We start from the raw sequence: 19970 nt of genomic DNA, 5'->3' as shown, positions 1-19970 counted from the left end.
ACACAATTTAATAATGAGAGATTACCCACTGCAATTTGCACACACTCAGTGTAAAGGTATCGATAATTTTACTGGAAGTTGCTCCATCCAGAATCTGCTGGATACTAGGGATTTTCTATGGTTCTACATTTCTTAAACACCGCTTCAACTCAAAGATCCCATATAAAATGGATGCACCTCCTAGTCTTTAGAACTAAGTTTTCTAGAGTATATCAATGCTCTTCCAGCTTTCAAATGAAAGAACCGCTAACATTTTGTAGGTTTTTTGGTTTGTTTTTGTTGCATCTGCATTGAGAAATATCATTTTGACTTTAATTTATTCTCACTGCCTACAAGGAAGTTTCTTATTTATTGCAAAAGTTCTAAAGGGTCAGATGAACATTCTTTTGAGAATTCCTCTTGCCCTCAGGGACCTAGAAAACAATGGGAAATACTCAAAAACAAGATCTGCTAGTAGCAGAGGTAGGTTGCACAGACATGTTAGCATCCAAGTGATTAACAGACCCACTGGATTTATTGGATATGTCAGAAAAGCGTTTTGACATCAAGAATGGTCTCTAAATATACCACTATGCTTTACAAACAGAAAGCAGTCTTGAAATTTTGGAAGTTGAAAGGAGCACATGCATAGAGACAGATATATGTACCAGCTGCATGTCAACCAGGATATCAACTATACACATGTAAATAGGTTGATTTAAAGTGACAGGAGACATCATGGCCTTAGAAAATGTGAATTCTACACTACACCTTAAAGGTGCGCCCGGAGGTATATTGGGCGGCACAGTAGCACAGTGGGTAGCACTGTTGCTTCACAGCTCTCGGGTCCCAGGTTTGATTCCTAGTTTGGGTCGCTGTCTGTGTGGAATCTGCACGTTATCCGTGTCTGCGTGGGTTTCTTCCGGGTGCTCCCGTTTCCTCCCATAAGTCCCGAAAGACATGCTGTTCGGTGAATTGGATATTCTGAATTCTCCCTCTGTGTACAGATGCTGAATGTGGTGACTAGGGGCTTTTCACAGTAACTTCATTGCAGTGTTACTGTAAGCCTACTTGTGACAATAAAGATTATTATATTTATACATGAAATGCATTGAAAGAGCTTAACATTGACGAGGAGCAAATATGGAATAGATTAAAAGGCTTTGCTCTGTGATTGTGTGACAATGGAGAAATGGCGACGAGCACAGGGCTGTGAATCTGGGAGTACCTAGTCAAGATTCTGCCCACAAACGACGAATGGCAGGAAAGGTCATTGGACTTTTGAGTTGGGACACAGAAGTCTTTGGCCAGCGGCATTTGTTACTAAGCAGTCCTCAACAGAAAAGCCTCGCCTGAAAATAGGCTGTCCCCATTTTCTCCTGTGACATAAACCTTCCCGATAAAAAAAGAACTCAAATTTTGCAACTTGGAATGTTCGAACACTCATGAATAATCTGAAGAGTGACCGTCTAGAAAGTAGAATTGCAATTATAACTCAAGTCATCAAGACTCCAAATTAACATCGCCACCCTTAGTTAGACACACCTTCCTTTGAGAGGCAGCTGAAGGAACAAATTTGGCGAGGGGGGGGGGGGGGGGGTGCTTCATTAGAACAATCACCTTCTTCTGCCACAAGGCCAGATGCAAAATCACATGCCATGTCTGATCAAGAGATTTTCTATGGTTCTACGCTTCTTAAACACTGTTTCATCTCAGAGATCCCATATAAAATGGATGCCCCTCCTTGTCTTTAGAACTAAGTTTTCTAGAGTATATCAGTGCTCTTCCAGCTTTCAGTGAAAGAACCTCTAACATTTTGTGGGTTTTTTGGTTTGTTTTTGTTGCAACTGTATTGAGGCGTCAAAGATCATAGCACAGACACCTCTTGGATTATGTTATTGCTCGGATCAAATGTCTAATTGATGTCTGTACCACTTGATCCCTGCAGGGGAGAGAACTGATGTCACCTGAACAGATCATGGAATGTTCCATCAGTGATGAACATCCACCAAGCAACAAGTCACTGCAAGGCCCAAACGTCCAACAGGAAGATACTCAATGTCTTTGCCCTAAAGCAGCCTGAAAAGAAGAATTCCATGTTTACCTTACAACTAACCTGAAAATCTTCACACAACCAACTCAGTTCCTAAGCAGTGGGATCAAATAAAGTCAGCTGGACTAGACTCCTGTGTTAAGACTATTGGGTTTGGACTTTCGGTTGCACAAAAGGTGGCTCCTGCTTGGGGATTTGGTTTTTGGCTCTTTTCGTCTGTTTAACAGGTGCTGTTCAGGTGGAAAAGTGGTGTCGTTGGAGAGATTGGATTCCCCCTCTGGAGTGGGTGGTCTGGAAGCTACAACATGAGGAACAAGTCAAGTAAGGGGTCCTCGTCTGACTCAGAAGGCCTTGGTGTCGCAGGAGGGAAGAAATGGCAGAGGTCTCTGTGCGTTGTTGCCCTCTCGATGGACAACTGGGAAGCTAATGGATTTTCTGGCGGAGGAATTCAGAAAGCAGAGGCAGGGTGGAACAACAGTAGGAGGTACAGGGCTTGACGATCTGGAAGGTGGAGGAGACGTTCACAGATTACGATGATTGGATCGCCTCTTTGGAGGCAGAGGTGGCGATACTGGCAGAGGGGCAGAAGACATTGAAGGCCAAGTTGATGACCTGGAGAATCGCCTTGGGGCTTTTGTTTCTTTAGTTCGTTAGGGTGGGTTGATGTGAGTGGGGAGGATTGTTTGTTTGGTGATCGGGGGGATGGGGTGGGGGAGGGTGTCTGCTGATGATGAAGGCTTCTTTGTTGAGATATTGGTTTGAGGGGGATGGCGGTATCCATCTTGGGTGGGTCTGGAACCCATGCGAGGTAGGACCCTGTCAGACCACCTTGTGGAGGGAGGGGATATGGCTAATCATCATGGGGTGGGGTCCAGAGGCCTCCAACCAGGCTGGTTACATAGAAAGTAAGGCAGTTAAATGGGCCAGTTAAAAGATCTTGTGTGATAGGGAAATGAGGGACGAGGGGGAAGATTATGGTAGATGAGTTGAAAGGGAAATGGGAAGAAGAGCTGGGGGAGGAGATTGAGGAGGGGCTGTGGGCAGATGCCCTAAGTAGGGTAAACTCATCGTCCTCGTGTGCCAGGCTAAGCCTGATTCAATTTAAGGTGTTACACAGGGCGCATATGACTGGAGCACGGCTCAGTAAATTTTTTGGGGTAGAGGATAGGTGTGCGAGATGCTCGAGAAGCCCAGCGAATCACACCCACATGTTCTGGTCATGTCCGGCACTACAGGGGTTCTGGGTGGGGGTGACAAAGGTGCTTTCGAAGGTGGTGGGGGTCCAGGTCGAACCAAGCTGGGGGTTGGCTATATTCGGGGTTGCAGAAGAGCCGGGAGTGCAGGAGGCGAGAGAGGCTGATGTTTTGGCCTTTGCGTCCCTAGTAGCCCGGCGCAGGATACTGTTGATGTGGAAGGAAGCCAAGCCCCCGGGGGTGGAGACCTGGATAAATGACATGGCAGGAACCAGAAGGACTCTCAGGGTTGTTAATATATATGTATAATATGTACAGGTCGTTGCTATAAATAATTGTATATTGGACTGTTAAATCATATTTTTGGAGAGTGTTTATCTGAGACAAGGCAGTTGCCACTTAGTTTTAGTTTTTGTTATATATTATTTATTCTTTGTTTATAAAACAGGTCATTGTTATTTATACTGTTATATTATTGTGTAAAGGATACACAATGTACTGTGATGGTTGACCAAAAATTTTCAATAAAATATTTAATTAAAAAAAAAGATCTTGTGTGTTTGCCCATCTAAAAAGTTTGAAGGCAGGCGTTGTTTTCTTGCAGGAGACATATCACATATCTGAGAGTTCAAGATCAGACATGGCTGAGGAAGGCGTAGGTGGAGCAGGTGTTTTGCTCAAGCTTTGACACAAGGACCAGGGGGACCGCAGTGCTGATCAATAGGTGGGTGGCCTTTTCAGTGGCTAATATATTTGATAGATTCAGGGGGGAGATATGTCACAGTGAGTGAGGGTGTTGGCATGTGCTCCGGTGGTCTTGGTGAATGTATACATGCCAAACTGGGTATACGGATTTTATCAAGAGGTGTTGGTGGCCAACCCCAACATGGACTCACATCAATTGGTCTTGGGAAAGTGTGTGTGTGTGTGTGTGTGTGTGTGTGTGTGTGTGTGTGTGTGTGTGTGTGTGTGTGTATGTATTTGGGGGAGGGGGGGGGGTGTCAAAGGAGAGCTTAAGAGGATTTTTGAAAAAAATATGTTTATTCTCCTTTTTCACATTTTTCCCGCATTTACACCCAACAACAATAAACAATCAGCAAGATATGTCAATCCCCATAATAACAACGATCCCATCCGCCCACCAACCCCCAACCATCAGCCCGCATGATTATACAAACAAATGACAAAGGAATCAGTGATTACCCATAGTCACCCTTAATCTACACAGCCCCCCTCAGAGCTTCCCCTCAGTTCGAACTTAACCTTCTCAAGGGTCAAGTATTCCAAAAGGTCCCCCCGCCACGCCAGGGCACAGGGTGGAGAGGCTGCTCTCCATCCCAACAGGATCCACCTTCAGGCGATCAACGAGGCGAAGGCTATGATATCTGCCTCCGCACCCATTTCCAACCCTGGCTGGTCCGACACCCCGAATATGGTCTCCCAGGGACCCGGGTCCAGTTTCACACGCACCACCTTGGAAATTACCCAAAACACCTCCTTCCAGTACTCCCCTAGCTTTGGATGTGATTAGCGGCCGCCCCCCGCAACGCTCACCCACATCCTCTACTCCTTAAAAAAATTGGCTCATCCTCGCCCTCGTGAGGTGCGCTCCATATACCACCTTCAGCTATATCAGCCCCAACCTCGCATATGAGGTGGAGACATTCACTCTCCGGAGCACCTCACACCAGACCCCTTACTCTACAACCTCTCCCAGCTCTTCCTCCCACTTTGCTTTGATCCCTTCCAGTAGTGCCTTTACTCTTCCAAAATAGCTCCGTACACCACTGACACTGCCCCCTTCTCCAGTCCCCTTGTCGTCAACGCCTCCTCCAGGAAGGTTGAGGCCGGTTCCTCTGGGAAGCTCTGTATCTCCTTCCTGACAAAATCCCAAACCTGCATGTACCTAAACACTTCTCCCTGGTCTAGCCCATACTTCGCTTCCAGCTCCCTCAATCCTGCAAACCAACCCCGAAGAAACAAATCTTTTAGCGTCTTAATCCCCTTCTCTCCCCATTTCCGAAAACTTCCATCCCACCTCCCTGGCTCAAATCTGTAGTTCCCCTGAATCGGCATTTCCCTTGACTCTAAACCCAACCCGAAGTGTTGGCGAAATTGCCTCCAGATTTTCAATGAAGCTATTATTACCGGACTCCCTGAATATTTCCCCGGAGCTATCGGGAGCGTCGCTGTTGCTAGTGCCTTCAGCCCCGACCCCCTGCACAAACTCTCCTCCATTCTGACCCACTGAGAATCAACCCCTCTGACCCAGCTCCGCACCTTCTCCACATTCGCCGCCCAGTAGTAGTACAACAGGTTCGGGAGACCCAAACCCCCTGCCTGCCTTCCCCTCTGTAGCAGCACCTTTCTCACTCTGGCCACCTTCCCTCCCCATATGAATGAGGTAATCCTTCCCTCAATATCCCTGAAAAAAGACTTTGGCAGGAAAATCGGTAGGCATTGAAAAATAAACAGGAATTGCGGCAACACATTCATTTTAACCGCCTGTACCCGACCCGCCAGTGACAGAGGAAGGCCGTCCCACCTTGCCAGATCGGCTTTCACTCTCCCCACCAAACTAGTGATGTTGTACCTGCGAAGCCTCCCCCACTCCCCACTCCCAGGCAACCTGCACCCCCAGATACCTAAAATGAGTCCCTGCGCTACAGAATGGCAGCCCCCCCACCCCTGCCCCCATCCCCAGCCGAGACACCACAAAGTACTCACTCTTGTCCAGGTTCAGCTTATACCCCGAGAAAGACCCAAATACCCGCAGTAGCTCCAATCTTCCTCCCATCGACGCACTCGGTTCCGACACATACAGCAGCAAGTCGTTGGCATACAAGGACACCCTATGCTCTATCCCCCCCGCACTATTCCTTTCCATGCTCCCGAACTTTTCAATGCGATGGCCAACGGCTCAATCGCAAGTGCAAACAGCAGGGGGGATATAGGACATCCCTGTCTCGTCCCACGGTGGAGAGAAAAGTATCTCGAACTGATATTATTTGTGCGGACACTCGCCTTCTGTTCCTTATATAATAGCTTTACCCAGTTCACAAACCTTGGTCCAATCCCAAACCGCACCAGCACTGCCATCAGGTACCCCCATTCTACCTGATCAAACGCCTTCTCGGCGTCCAATGCCACAACTGCCTCTGTTTCCTTCCCTTCCACCGGTGCCATAATGTTCAAAACCTTCCTAATGTTCGAAAACAGCTGCCTCCCTTTCACGAACCCCGTCTGATCCTCCCCTATCACCTTCGGGAGGCACTCCTCCAGCCTACACGCCAGTACCTTCGCCAACACTTTGCGTCCACATTCAGAAGTGATATGGGCCGATACGACCCACACTCCATCGGATCCTTATCTTTTTTTAGCAACAGTGAAATTGATGCCTGCCCCAAGGTTTAGAACATAATAAGTAGGAGCAGGAGTAGGCCATCTGGCCCCTCGAGCCTGCTCCACCATTCAATAAGATCATGGCTGATCTTTTGTGGACTCAGCTCCACTTACTGGCCCGAACACCATAACCCTTAATCCCTTTGTTCTTCAAAAAACTATCTATCTTTATCTTAAAAACATTTAACGAAGGAGCCTCAACTGCTTCACTGGGCAAGGAATTCCTTAGATTCACAACCCTTTGGGTGAAGAAGTTCCTCCTAAACTCCGTCCTAAATCTACTTCCCCTTATTTTGAGGCTATGCCCCCTAGTTCCGCTTTCACCCGCCAGTGGAAACAACCTGCCCGCATCTATCCTATCTATTCCCTTCACAACCTTCTATGTTTCTATAAGATCCCCCCTCATCCTTCTAAATTCCAACGAGTACAGTCCCAGTCTACTCAACCTCTCCTCGTAATCCAACCCCTTCAGCTCTGGGATTAACCTAGTGAATCTCCTCTGCACACCCTCCAGTGCCAATATGTCCTTTCTCAAGTAAGGAGACCAAAACTGAACACAATACTCCAGGTGTGGCCTCACTAACACCTTATACAATTGCAGCATAACCTCCCTAGTCTTAAACTCCATCCCTCTAGCAATGAAGGACAAAATTCCATTTGCCTTCTTAATCACCTGTTGCACCTGTAAACCAACTTTTTGCGACTCGTGCACTAGCACATCCAGGTCTCTCTGCACAGCAGCATGTTTTAATATTTGATCATTTAAATAATAACCCCTTTTACTGTTATTCCTACCAAAATGGATAACCTCACATTTGTCAACATTGTATTCCATCTGCCAGACCCTAGCCCATTCACTTAGCCTATCCAAATCCCTCTGCAGACTTCCAGTATCCTCTGCACTTTTTGCTTTACCACTTATCTTAGTGTCGTCTGCAAACTTGGACACATTGCCCTTGGTCCCAACTCCAAATCATCTATGTAAATTGTGAACAGTTGTGGGCCCAACACTGATCCCTGGGGGACACTACGAGCTACTGATTGCCAACCAGAGAAACGCCCATTAATCCCCACTCTTTGCTTTCTATTAATTAACCAATCCTCTATCCATGCTAGTACTTTCCCCTTAATGCCATGCATCTTTATCTTATGCAGCAATCTTTTGTGTGGCACCTTGTCAAAGGCTTTCTGGAAATCCAGATATACCACATCCATTGGCTCCCCGTTATCTACCGCACTGGTAATGTCCTCAAAAAATTCCACTAAATTAGTTAGGCACGACCTGCCCTTTATGAACCCATGCTGCGTCTGCCCAATGGGACAATTTCCATCCAGATGCCTCGCTATTTCTTCCTTGATGATAGATTCCAGCATCTTCCCTACTACCGAAGTTAAGCTCACTGGCCTATAATTACCCGCTTTCTGCCTACCTCCTTTTTTAAACAGTGGTGTCACGTTTGCTAATTTCCAATCCGCCGGGACCACCACAGAGTCTAGTGAATTTTGGTAAATTATCACTAGTGCTTTTGCAATTTCCCGAGCCATCTCTTTTAGCACTCTGGGATGCATTCCATCAGGGCCAGGAGACTTGTCTACCTTTAGCCCCATTAGCTTGCCCATCACTACCTCCTTGGTGATAACGATCCTCTCAAGGTCCTCACCTGTCATAGCCTCATTTCCATCAGTCACTGGCATGTTATTTGTGTCTTCCACTGTGAAGTCCGACCCAAAAAACCTGTTCAGTTCCTCAGCCATTTCCTCATCTCCCATTATTAAATCTCCCCTCTCATCCTCTAAAGGACCAATATTTACCTTAGCCACTCTTTTTTTGTTTTATATATTTGTAGAAACTTTTACTATCTGTTTTTATATTCTGAGCAAGTTTACTCTCAATCTATCTTACTCTTCTTTATAGCTTTTTTAGTAGTTTTCTGTTGCTCCCTGAAGATTTCCCAGTCCTCTAGTCTCCCACTGATCTTTGCTACTTTGTCTGTTTTTTCCTTCAATTTGATACTCTCCCATATTTCCTTAGATATCCACGGTCGATTTTCCCTCTTTTTACCGTCCTTCCTTTTTGTTGGTCTAAACCTTTGCTGAGCACTGTGAAAAATCACTTGGAAGGTTCTCCACTGTTCCTCAACTGCTTCACCATAAAGTCTTTGCTCCCAGTCTACCTTAGCTAGTTCTTCTCTCATCCCATTGTAATCTCCTTTGTTTAAGCACAAAACACTAGTGCTTGATTTTACCTTCTCACCCTCCGTCTGTATTTTAAATTCCACCATATTGTGATCGCTCATTCCGAGAGGATCCCTAACTATGAGATCCTGAATCAATCCGGTCTCATTACACAGGACCAAATCTAGGGCTGCTTGTTCCCTCGTAGGTTCCATTACATTCTGTTCTAGGAAACTATCGCGGATACATTCTATAAACTCCTCCTCAAGGCTGCCTTGACCGACCTGGTTAAACCAATCGACATGTAGATTAAAATCCCCCATGATAACTGCTGTACCATTTCTACTTGCATCAGTTATTTCTTTGTTTATTGCCTGCCCCACCATAATGTTATTATTTGGTGGCCTATAGATTATTCCTATCAGTGACTTTTTCACCTTACTATTCCTGATTTCCACCCAAATGGATTCAACCTTATCCTCCATAGCACCGATGTCATCCCTTACTGTTGCCCAGATGTCATCCTTAAATAACAGAGCTACACCACCTCCCTTACCATCCACTCTGTCCTTCCGAATAGTTTGATACCCTCGGATATTTAACTCCCAGTCGTGACCATCCTTTAACCATGTTTCAGTAATGGCCACTAAATCATAGTCATTCACGATGATTTGCGCCATCAACTCATTTACCTTATTCCGAATACTACGAGCATTCAGGTAAAGTACACTTATGTTGGCTTTTTTACCTCTGTTCTGAATCTTAACACCTCGATCAGTAACCTCTCCCAAGTTATATTTCCTCTTAACCTTTCTCCTAATTTTCCTTGTCGTTGAACCCATATCTTCATGTAACAACCTGTCGCGTCGCTTACCATTAATGTTTTCACTTCCCGTTTTATTCCTTTCAGTATTCCTGGTCCTATTCACTGAGCTCCCCTCAGTCACTGTACCTTGTATTGTCGCCCTTTTTGATTTTTGACTATGGCTTCTCTGCCTTACACTTTCCCCCTTACTGCCTTTTGTTTCTGTCCCTGTTTTACTACGTTCCAACTTCCTGCATCGGTTCCCATCCCCCTGCCACATTAGTTTAAACTCTCCCCAACAGCTCTAGCAAACACCCCCCCTAGGACATCAGTTCCAGTCCTGCCCAGGTGCAGACCGTCCGGTTTGTACCGGTCCCACCTCCCCCAGAACCGGTTCCAATGTCCCAGGAATTTGAATCCCTCCCTCTTGCACCATCTCTCGAGCCACGCATTCATCCTCTCTATCCTGACATTCCTACTCTGACTAGCTCGTGGCACTGGTAGCAATCCTGAGATTACTACCTTTGCGGCAACACCCCCTTCCCTATAGCCTCCTCAAACATCCCCACCATCAGGGGTGCCAACCTATCCTTAAATTTTTTATAATATTCCACCGGAAACCCATCCGGCCCTGCCGCCTTCCCCGACTGCATCCCCCCAATCGCATCCTTTATCTCCTGCTCCACTATTGCTCCTTCTAATGTAGTCCTGTCCCCCTCCCCTAGCCTCGGGTACTCCAACCCATCTAGAAATTCCTGCATATCTCGGTCTCCCCCGGGTGGCTCTGACTTGTAAAACCTCTCATAAAACTCCTCAAAAACCTTGTTAATCAGCACTGGAGCCACCACCAACTTCCCTGCCCTATCCTTCACCTGAAGAATTTCCCTTGCCGCTGCCTCCCTCTGGAGCTGACCTGCTAACATACTTATCTCCATGTTCATAAACTGTACCCCTTGCTCGTCTCAGTTGGCGCACCACCTTCCTGGTGGACAGTCGGCCGAAGCTCGCCTGTAGTTCCTTCCTTTTTTCCAGCTTTGCCGGGTCCCCATCCTCTGCATACCTCCTATCTACCTCCAACATCTCATCTAATACCCTCTGCCGCTCCAACCTCCCCTCTTTATCCACCCTGGCCTTAAACGGAATTACCTCACCCCTCACCATCACCTTTAGAGTCTCACAGACGACTGCCTTCGACACCTCACCCGTACAATTGAAACCTACATATTCCTTAATTACGTTTTCAATTTTCTCACAGAACACTTGGTTCCCCAAAAGCCCCACATCCAGTTTCCACCCCGGTCTCTGCGCTGCCCCTTCTCCAGCAGCATATCCACCCAATGTGGAGCGTGATCTGACACTGCAATTGCAGAGTATTCCGACCCCTTGACTCCATCCAGCAATGCCTTCCCCACCACAAAAAAGTCGATCCACGAGTGTACCTTATGGACCGCTGAGAAAAACGAGTACTCCCGTTCCCCTGGGTGCAGGAACCTCCAAGGGTCCACCCCTCCCATTTCCACCATTAGCCCAGCCAGCGCCTTCGCCCCCCACCCCCCCCTGATGGGACCAGCGAGCGCGGCCGTGATCTTTCAACCTTGGCTCCTGCACCAAGTTCCAGTGTCCCCCCCACAATCAGCTCATGCATATCCAAGTTGGGAATAGCCCCAAACAACTTCCTCGCGAATCCCACATCGTCCCAATTGGGACCGTATACACTTAACAGCGCCACTAATCTCACCTCCCGTGCCCCTGCCACAATCACATATCTACCCCCCTGATCTGCCACCACCATCTCCATCTGGAAGCATACCCTTTTGCTGACCAATACCGCTACCCCTCGAGCCCTTCCATCAAATCCGGAGTGAATCACTTGGCTAACCCAGCCCTTTTTAAGTCTCACCTGGTCCTTCACCCTCAAGTGAGTCTCCTGCAGCATTGCTACATCGGCTTTCAAACTTTTAAGATGTGCAAGCACCCTTGACCTCTTGACCGGATCTCCTAGCCCTCTCACGTTCCACGTGACTATGATTACTGGGGGTCTCTCTTCCCCCCCCCCCCCCCCCCCACCCCACCCCCCCCCCCCCCCCCCCCCCCCACCTTTCTTATCCACCATCACCATACCACCGGGCCCTGCCCCATAAGCCTGACCCGCCCCTGTCCAGTTAACATCAAACCCCTTCCCCCCCTCCCAAGAACCCCCCCTACAAAAACATCCCTCCACCCCCTCTTGCTCGCCTCGTAGGCCCATTGAAGCCTGCTACCTAGGTTCCAATGTCCGCAGCCCTCCTCGCACCTCACCCCCGTTCACTAACTGACTTTAGTTAGCTAGCGCGGGTGACTCCCCCCGCCAAGACCTCTCGCCCCCATCCGCCCAGTCCCAGAGAAAGAAACACCAAAACAAACCCAACAATCCAACCCCTACAATTCACTAACATAACATTTAACCATTGCAACACAGAACGCCATTAACTTGAACTCTGTAACGATGCAAAGAGAAGTAAATTTCAATATAAATCACTAAAAAGTGTAACATTTGTACATTTTCCAGCCACTCAAACACAGTCCACAGTCTCTCTTCCAGTTCCACTCTTCAAGTCTGTCCCAAGCCTTCTGCCCTCACGAACGCCTCAGCCGCCTCCGCTGTCTCAAAATAAAAGTCTTTGGCGTTATATGTTACTCTCAACTTCACCGGGTACACCACACCAAATCGTACCCCTTTCTTGTACAAAGCCGCCTTCACTCGCCCAAACGCCGCTCGTCTTTTTGCCAACTCCACCGTCAAGTCCTGGTAGATCCGAACCGCAGTACCATCCCACAGCACCTCACGCTCCTGCTTCGCCCAGCTTAATACCTTCTCCTTCATGCAAAACTTATGGAAGCAGATAATTACTGCCCTTGGCGGCTCGTTCACTTTGGGCTTCGGCCTTAATGACCGATGAGCTCGGTCTAGCTCGTACAGGGTGTGGCTCTCACCCTCCCCCATCAGCTCCGCCAACTTCTTAGCGAAGTACTGCGTTGGCCTTGGGCCCTCTGTCCCTTCGGGCAAGCCCACAATTCTCAAATTGTGCCGCGTTGAGCGGTTTTCCAAGTCTTCCAGCTTTGCTCTGAGTCCTCTGTTAACCTCCATTACCCTCCGCAGCTCGTCCCCCATCGAGGTGACCTGGTCGCTGTGTCGTGTCATGGCCTCCTCCACCTCCTTCACCTTCTCGCCCTGCTCTCTCGCCTCGGCCGATGCCTTTGCCACCTCCACCCTCATTGGGCCGATTGCCTCCTCCACCAATGACCTCAACACGACCGCCGTCTCCTTCCTCAAGGCCTCCATGTACATCACAAACTGTTTTTCCAGCTCCACCGCCATCACCTCGATCATCTTCTCCACCGTAAGTAGTGCGGCCCCACCTTGCAGTTCGGCTTCCGCCATCCTGTCAACACTTTTGCTCGTCTTCTCCTTCGGCGGCGAACCCGCGTTTCCTCCTTTCTTCGACGCTGCTCTTCGCATCCTTTAGCGGCTTATTATTTTTTATCTTCATTCTTTTTTTCTCTCTCCCCCTTCACCCTCCTGTCCTTCATCAATCTGACACTCTTTTTTTTGAAAAAAAAAAGGGGGAAAGAGAAAAAAAAACTTCCACCAAACTTCCTTAAACCTTCTTTCTTTCTCCTCTGCATTCACCCATAGCTCCCCTGGGACCAGGCTTCAACCTTCTTTCTTCTTCCTAGGTGGGAGCCATCCGACGTGGAGCACCCTCCCTACATAGTGACCTGGCCTCGGGCCTGCCGCCTCGGCCTGCTCGTAGCTCCGCCCCCGCTGCTCTAACCTGTCGCACCAGGCCCAGCGCCTCAGCCCCCGCCGCCCGCCAGTTTTTAAACCGGGCCCGCTGGCTGCACGTGGCGGCCCCAAAGGCCGACGATAGTCGGGGAGTGCGTGAGGACTCGGGGATTTCCCCGAAAACGCCGCGAATCGCGGCCACCGGCGGGAGCTCTTGTTGTTGTGGCCGCCCTGCTCACCCACGCCACCAGAAGTCTAAGAGGATTAGTCTTATTGGCAATTTTGTAAATAAGGCCGAACCATTCAGCTTGATGCTGAAATAGGGTGCATCCAATGTATCCTGTAGGATAATGGATACCCTGATCAAATCATTTTTCGCTGAATATCACAGAAACTCATTAAAGAGCCCACGGCATCACATTTTCCCCTGAAAAGTGCTCATCTAGCTCAGATTATCCTGGAAGGGTAAGGTATTTTAAAATTTGAGCAACAGGTGTTTCATGCTGCTTTTATGCAGAAGCAACATGAGTGGTATTCGTCACTAACAGGTGCTGCTGTCAAGCAAAAAAGATGTTCCCCCTATCACACAATGAATAACGTGGTATATGAATTTCAGTGACAATGTGATGGTAGGTATGTAGTCGTACATTCCCAAGACTGGTTGATCGTATCAAACACCATATCCCTGCTGTTTTTCGCATTGGCAAGGTACAGACTATACCTAACAAGGCCGTGCTTGCAGAACTCAGTAGCCAACATTAGATGTGATTCCGCGATTAGACATTGTCTAAATAATCCTCAGTATGCTAAGAATTACACTGACACCAATTTAAGATTTTTAGTTGGGCTCGAGGGGTGCTGCATTTGCATGCACCGGAAAATAAAATTTCAAACAATAGTTGGCAATTATCTGTCATTCACCATCAATTGGTGCATTCTCCATGGCAACATCTTTCCCAGAGTTGACTTGCCAACCAGCCAGCATACCCTTCTCTCACAGTATAAACTGTTTAAACTGGTATTGTTGGGAAGTATCCTGATGGAGTACAAGACAAAAAACTTCTACAGGTCTCCTTTTTCAGCAATCCACAAGCGGTGTAATTCTCCATTCCTGAGACTAGGTGTTGATGCCGGGGCAGGATTCGTGGACTTCCACGGCAACAAAACTGGCGCCTCACCTGGACCAATTCAGTGACTTTGAGGGGATGGCATTGGCACCACGTGGAACACAATCGATTCAGTTAGCTGCTAGTTTAGTTAGGCCACACTTGGGGTATAGTGTTCAATTCTGGTCGCCACACTACCAGAAGGATGTGGAGGCTTTAGAGAGGGTGCAGAAGAGATTTACCAGAATGTTGCCTGGTATGGAGGGCATTAGCTATGAGGAGTGGTTGAATAAACTCAGTTTGTTCTCACTGGAACGACGGAGGTTGAGGGGCGACCTGATAGAGGTCTACAAAATTATGAGGGGCATAGACAGAGTGGATAGTCAGAGGCTTTTCCCCAGGGTGGAGGGGTCAATTACTAGAGGGCATAGGTTCAAGGTGAGAGGGGCAAGGTTTAGAGTAGATGTACGAGGCAAGTTTTTTTACGCAGAGGGTAGTGGGTGCCTGGAACTCGCTACCGGAGGAGGTGGTGGAAGCAGGGACGATAGTGACAGCTGCTGGGAGCAGGGGAAAACCGGACAGGGACCGTCAGAGCTGCGGCCCCAGACCATGGCTGATTAGAGGGCCCTGGACGGCAGCCCAGAGGAAAGGGAAGTCACGGGGTGGAGACCGGCAACATGCGATGAGGTGAGACCACAGCGGATTGCGGTTTACCATGCCACGTGTGTGCACATCTCTCTCCCCCCCCCCCCCCCGCCCCCCCAAACATGCGCGGTCTAATCATGCGTCTTGTGTTGCAGGACCTGCTGGTGATGGGGTGGGTCCATCTTATGTCCCCAGCTAGTGCCGCAGACTCGGAGAACTGATTCTCCGACCAATCGCGTTTCTCGATTTCGGCATCAGCCGACAGAGAATCCCGCCTATTTCTGTCCCACCAAATGACCAATCAGGTATTAAATATAATTCGACAACGTCGGTAGTAAGTAAACTTGCAGATGATACCACCAACACAGAAGAGTAAAAAAGTGCCAAGAAAGAGTCCTGGGCACACTGGCGGCAACGTATTAAAGAGAGATATCTTATGTGGGAACGGGCAGGTATAGAGCCATGAGATGGCAGAACCAAGGGTACAGCTGGTTACAAATAAACAACCGCTTTGTTGTATTTATCCTGTGTAAAATAGCACGCATACGTTTTTGAACCTTAGGTGTACTTTTGACCATAGGCTGACCCTACCCATGATATATATATATATATTTTTTAATCCGTTAACTGGTTTCAGAGTGATTTATGACAAAGAATTGGCCATACAGCCCATCGAGTCCTCCCTGCAGGGCAATAGAGTCAGTCTCACTTCCCTGCTCTGTTTCCTGTACCACTGTAAATTTATTTCCTTCATGTGCCTAACCAAATTCATTTTGAAATCAATGATCAATTGTTTTATACCACAGTTTGAAACGTGGCATAAACGGCATTCTCATTCATAAAGACAGCCAGCAAAGTAGCATATAACCTTCCATCGGGTAAAGTCCTTGAAATTTGCAACAGGAGTTTTCTGCACTTCTAATTGTGTTCAACTGAGTTATTCCAGTACTTTTCCACTGAACTAGAAATGCATCTGTAAACTTCTGCTACAACGCCCCATCCTTGAAATATCCACTGCATTCAGTGGGTTAACTGTGGAACAATTCAATTTTTTTCATTTCCTTTCAGTCAACTCTTAATTTTCCTTTTATTAGCTCACATATTACAAGATGCATTAAACAATGTCAAAGTTCATGCCTTACCTGGTTCCTCTGGAAACAAAAATTGCACGCCCATAGTTTTGCTCTGTAGTCCACTTGACTGTTTTAAAATAAGACAAAGATCAATATTTAATTTTCATTATTTCTGGGAAACAACTGGATTTGTTTTCATTATGTTGACATACATTACACATTTTATTTATTTTCAACATTCCTAAAATGGGTAGCATTATCTTTTGTCATTTAGTTCTCCTATCTACATACAAAACCCATGGTCAGGTGAAACTTGAGAATCACCATCGTGCATTCTACAGGTCTGGTAAAGTAATCCATACTATGCCACATGGAGGTTGATTTTGCTTAATGATATACTTTAAAATAACCTGAATATTCTTATTTTTTTTGGAAATTTTTTATTTAAAACAGATTTGTAACATTTACAGAGAATAAAGGCCATATACAAAAGCCTTAACATATTGAAAACGAACAGTGGGAAAGAATAAACATATTAATAAGGCACTTCCCCTATCAGCTCTGTTTGCCCATGCCCCACGTGTTCAACTAAACTAATGTGGCTCTAACCCTCCCCCCCTGGGTGTTGCTGCTGTTGGTTTCCTACGCCATTCCCTGCAAGCGACTTTCTCCCCCGGGGGATCCCTGATCACCCCCCCCTTGCCCACTTAAGTCTTCTCTGCTCTCCTTCCCCACTGCCCCCCCCCCCCAGACTTGACCTGCCAGGTCCGCCCTGCGCTTGGCCCTAGCCCGCCCCTTCTCCTACTCTCCCTGGTGCCCCCTGACCTACGCTAGCTACGCTGACCCATGCCCTTGGCGCCCGACTGTCTCCCGCCCAAGTGCTCGGGCCCTCCCCCCACACACCAAGGACCCATTAACCTGATTGTATCTCCCCGTGCCCTTTCAAGTCCCTTAACCAGCCCCTAGCCCATCCCCCCATCAGAGGCCCCGATCTCCTGCCAAAAGATACCACTAAGTGCTGGGCCCCCCTTTCCCCCCCCCCTCCCCCTCTTGCAATCTCCCAAAATCACCCTAAGCAGTGCGCCCTCCAGCCCCCGCTCTCTGTCCAGGCTGAAAACAATCTTAGATAAAGCATTACAGTACAGGATAATTTAACAGACCGCCGCCACACAACAGCTCTGTGAGCCCAGAGTCCTTTAGTTCAAGTCCAGCTTCTTCTTTTAATAAAAGTCCATTCCTAGTCAAAGCAAGTTAGGTTTTTTTTACTGGTCATCCGTCTTCCCTCTAACGTTCCCCTAGGTAGTCGAGAAATGGCTGCCACCGCTTGGTGAACCCTTGAGCCGATCCTCTCAGGGAAAACTTTATCTGCTCCAGTTTAATAAACCCCGCCATATCGTTTACTCAGGCCTCCAGTCCGGGGGGTTTCGCCTCCTTCCACATGAGTAGGATCCTGCGCCGGGCTACGAGGGACGCAAAGGCCACGACATCGGCCTCTTTCGCCTCCTGCACTCCCGGCTCTTCCGCAACTCCAAATAGAGCTAACCCCCAGCCTGATTTGACCCGGGCCTTCACCACCCGCGAAATCACTCCCGTCACTCCCTTCCAATACCCTTCCAGTGCCGGGCACGCCCAAAACATATGTGCATGGTTTGCCGGGCTTCCGCCACACCTCCCACATTTGTCCTCCACTCCAAAGAACCTGCTCAATCTTGCCCCCGTTATGTGTGCTCTATGTAGCACCTTAAATTGAATCAGGCTAAGCCTGGCGCATGAGGAAGAGGAATTTACCCTGCTTAGGGCATCAGCCCACATACCCTCCTCTATCTCCTCCCCTAATTCTTCTTCCCACTTTCTTTTTAGTTCGCCCACCGACTCCTCCCCCTCTTCCCTCATCTCTCTATAAATCTCTGACACCTTGCCCTCTCCGACCCACACCCCTGAAAGCACCCTGTCCTGTATCCCCTGTGTCGGGAGCCGCGGAAATTCCCTCACCTGTTGACTAGTAAACGTCCTCACCTGCATATATCTCAAGAAATTACCCCGGGGTAACTTATACTTTTCCTCCAGTGCTCCCAAGCTCGCAAAAGTCCCATCTATGAATAAATCTCCCACCTTCCTAATTCCCAACTGGTACCAGCTCTGAAATCCTCCATCCATTCTTCCTGGGGCGAACCTATGGTTGTTCCTGATAGGGGACCCCACCAGGGCTCCCCGCACCCCTCTCTGTCGCCTCCACTGTCCCCATATGTTCAGTGTTGCCGCCACCACTGGGTTCGTGGTGTACTTTTTCGGTGAGAACGGTAGCAGCGCCGTCACCAGCGCCTCTAGACTCGTCCCTTTACAGGACCTTCTCTCCAGCCTTTTCCACGCCGCTCCCTCACCCTCCATCATCCATCTACGTATCATTGCCACATTGGCGGCCCAATAATAATCTCCCAAATTCGGTAGTGCCAGTCCTCCTCTGTCCCTACTGCGCTGCAGGAACCCCCTCCTTACTCTCGGAACTTTCCCTGCCCACACAAAGCTCGTAATGCTCCTATCTATTTTATTAAAAAAGGTCCTGGTGATTAAAATAGGGAGACATTGAAATACAAATAAGAACCTCGGGAGGACCATCATCTTAATTGCCTGCACCCTGCCCGCCAGCGATAAAGGCTGCATGTCCCACCTCTTAAAGTCCTCCTCCATTTGTTCTACCAGACGTGTCAGATTAAGTCTGTGCAAGGTTCCCCAGCTCCTAGCGATCTGAATCCCCAAGTATCGGAAGTTTCTTTCCACTTTCCTTAGCGGTAAGCCTTCTATCTCTCTACTCTGGTCCCCTGGATGTATCACATATAATTCACTCTTCCCCATGTTTAACCTATACCCCGAAAATTCCCCGAACCTCCTCAAGATTCGCATAACCTCTATCATCCCCCCGCTGGGTCCGACACGTATAGCAATAGGTCATCCGCGTATAATGAGACTCGGTGTTCTTCTCCCCCTCTAGTCACCCCTCTCCATTTCCTGGAGTCTCTCAGCGCCATGGCCAGAGGTTCAATTGCCAGCGCAAACAACAATGGAGACAGCGGGCATCCCTGTCTTGTTCCCCTATATAATCGGAAATACTCCGATCTATGTCGACCTGTAACTACGCTTGCCGTTGGTGCCCCATAAAGTAGTCTAACCCACAAAGCAAGTTAGGTTAACAGACCGCCACCACTGTAGAGCACTGAAAAAACTAAGTGCCCGTTAGTTCAAGTCCAGCTTCTCTTTAATGAAGGCCCAAACCTGTTCTGGTGGCTCAAAGTAGTGATGGAGTTCCTCAAACGTAACCCAAAGCTTCGCAGGATACAGCATTCCAAACCTCACCTGCGTTTTGTAGAGGGCTGCCTTTACCTTGATGAATGCTGCACGCCTCTTGGCCAGCTCCGCTCCCAAGTCCTGGTAGATGCGCACCTCGCAGTTCTCCCATCTGCTGCTCCTCTCCGCCTTGGCCCATCGCAGCACACGATCCCCGTCAGCAAGCCGGTGAAAGCGAACCACCAAGGCCCTCGGTCGGTCGCCCGTCCTGGGCTTCCTTGCGGGGGCTCTATGCGCCCCATCCAACTCCAGGGGTCGAGGGAAGGCCTCCGGTCCCATCAGCGCCCCGAGCATACCCATCACGTATGCACCCGCTTCCGATCCCTCACAGCCCTCGGGGAGGCCAACGATCCTCAGGTTCTGGCTCTATTCCCCAGCTCTTCAAGCTGCTCCTGCATCCTCCTCTGGCGGGAGTTCAGCTCCTCCACCTC

General features: G+C 48.5%; 1 protein-coding gene across 3 annotated transcripts in view; it reads right to left on the bottom strand.

The window, feature by feature from the left end:
* Positions 1 to 19970, bottom strand: part of LOC140423147 (protein transport protein Sec23A) — a 95588-nt gene that overhangs the window by 68427 nt on the left and 7191 nt on the right. For all 3 annotated transcript variants that reach the window (XM_072507755.1, XM_072507756.1, XM_072507754.1), the window contains exon 3: positions 16267 to 16324. In XM_072507755.1, coding sequence (XP_072363856.1) covers positions 16267 to 16324 — 58 coding nt within the window. The remainder of the gene's footprint in view (positions 1 to 16266; positions 16325 to 19970) is intronic.

This window comes from Scyliorhinus torazame, chromosome 1, assembly GCF_047496885.1.
Source record: "Scyliorhinus torazame isolate Kashiwa2021f chromosome 1, sScyTor2.1, whole genome shotgun sequence".
Classification (NCBI taxonomy): Eukaryota; Metazoa; Chordata; class Chondrichthyes; order Carcharhiniformes; family Scyliorhinidae; genus Scyliorhinus; species Scyliorhinus torazame.
Note: the sequence above shows the minus strand (reverse complement) of the source record. Positions and strands in the feature narration are given on the sequence as shown.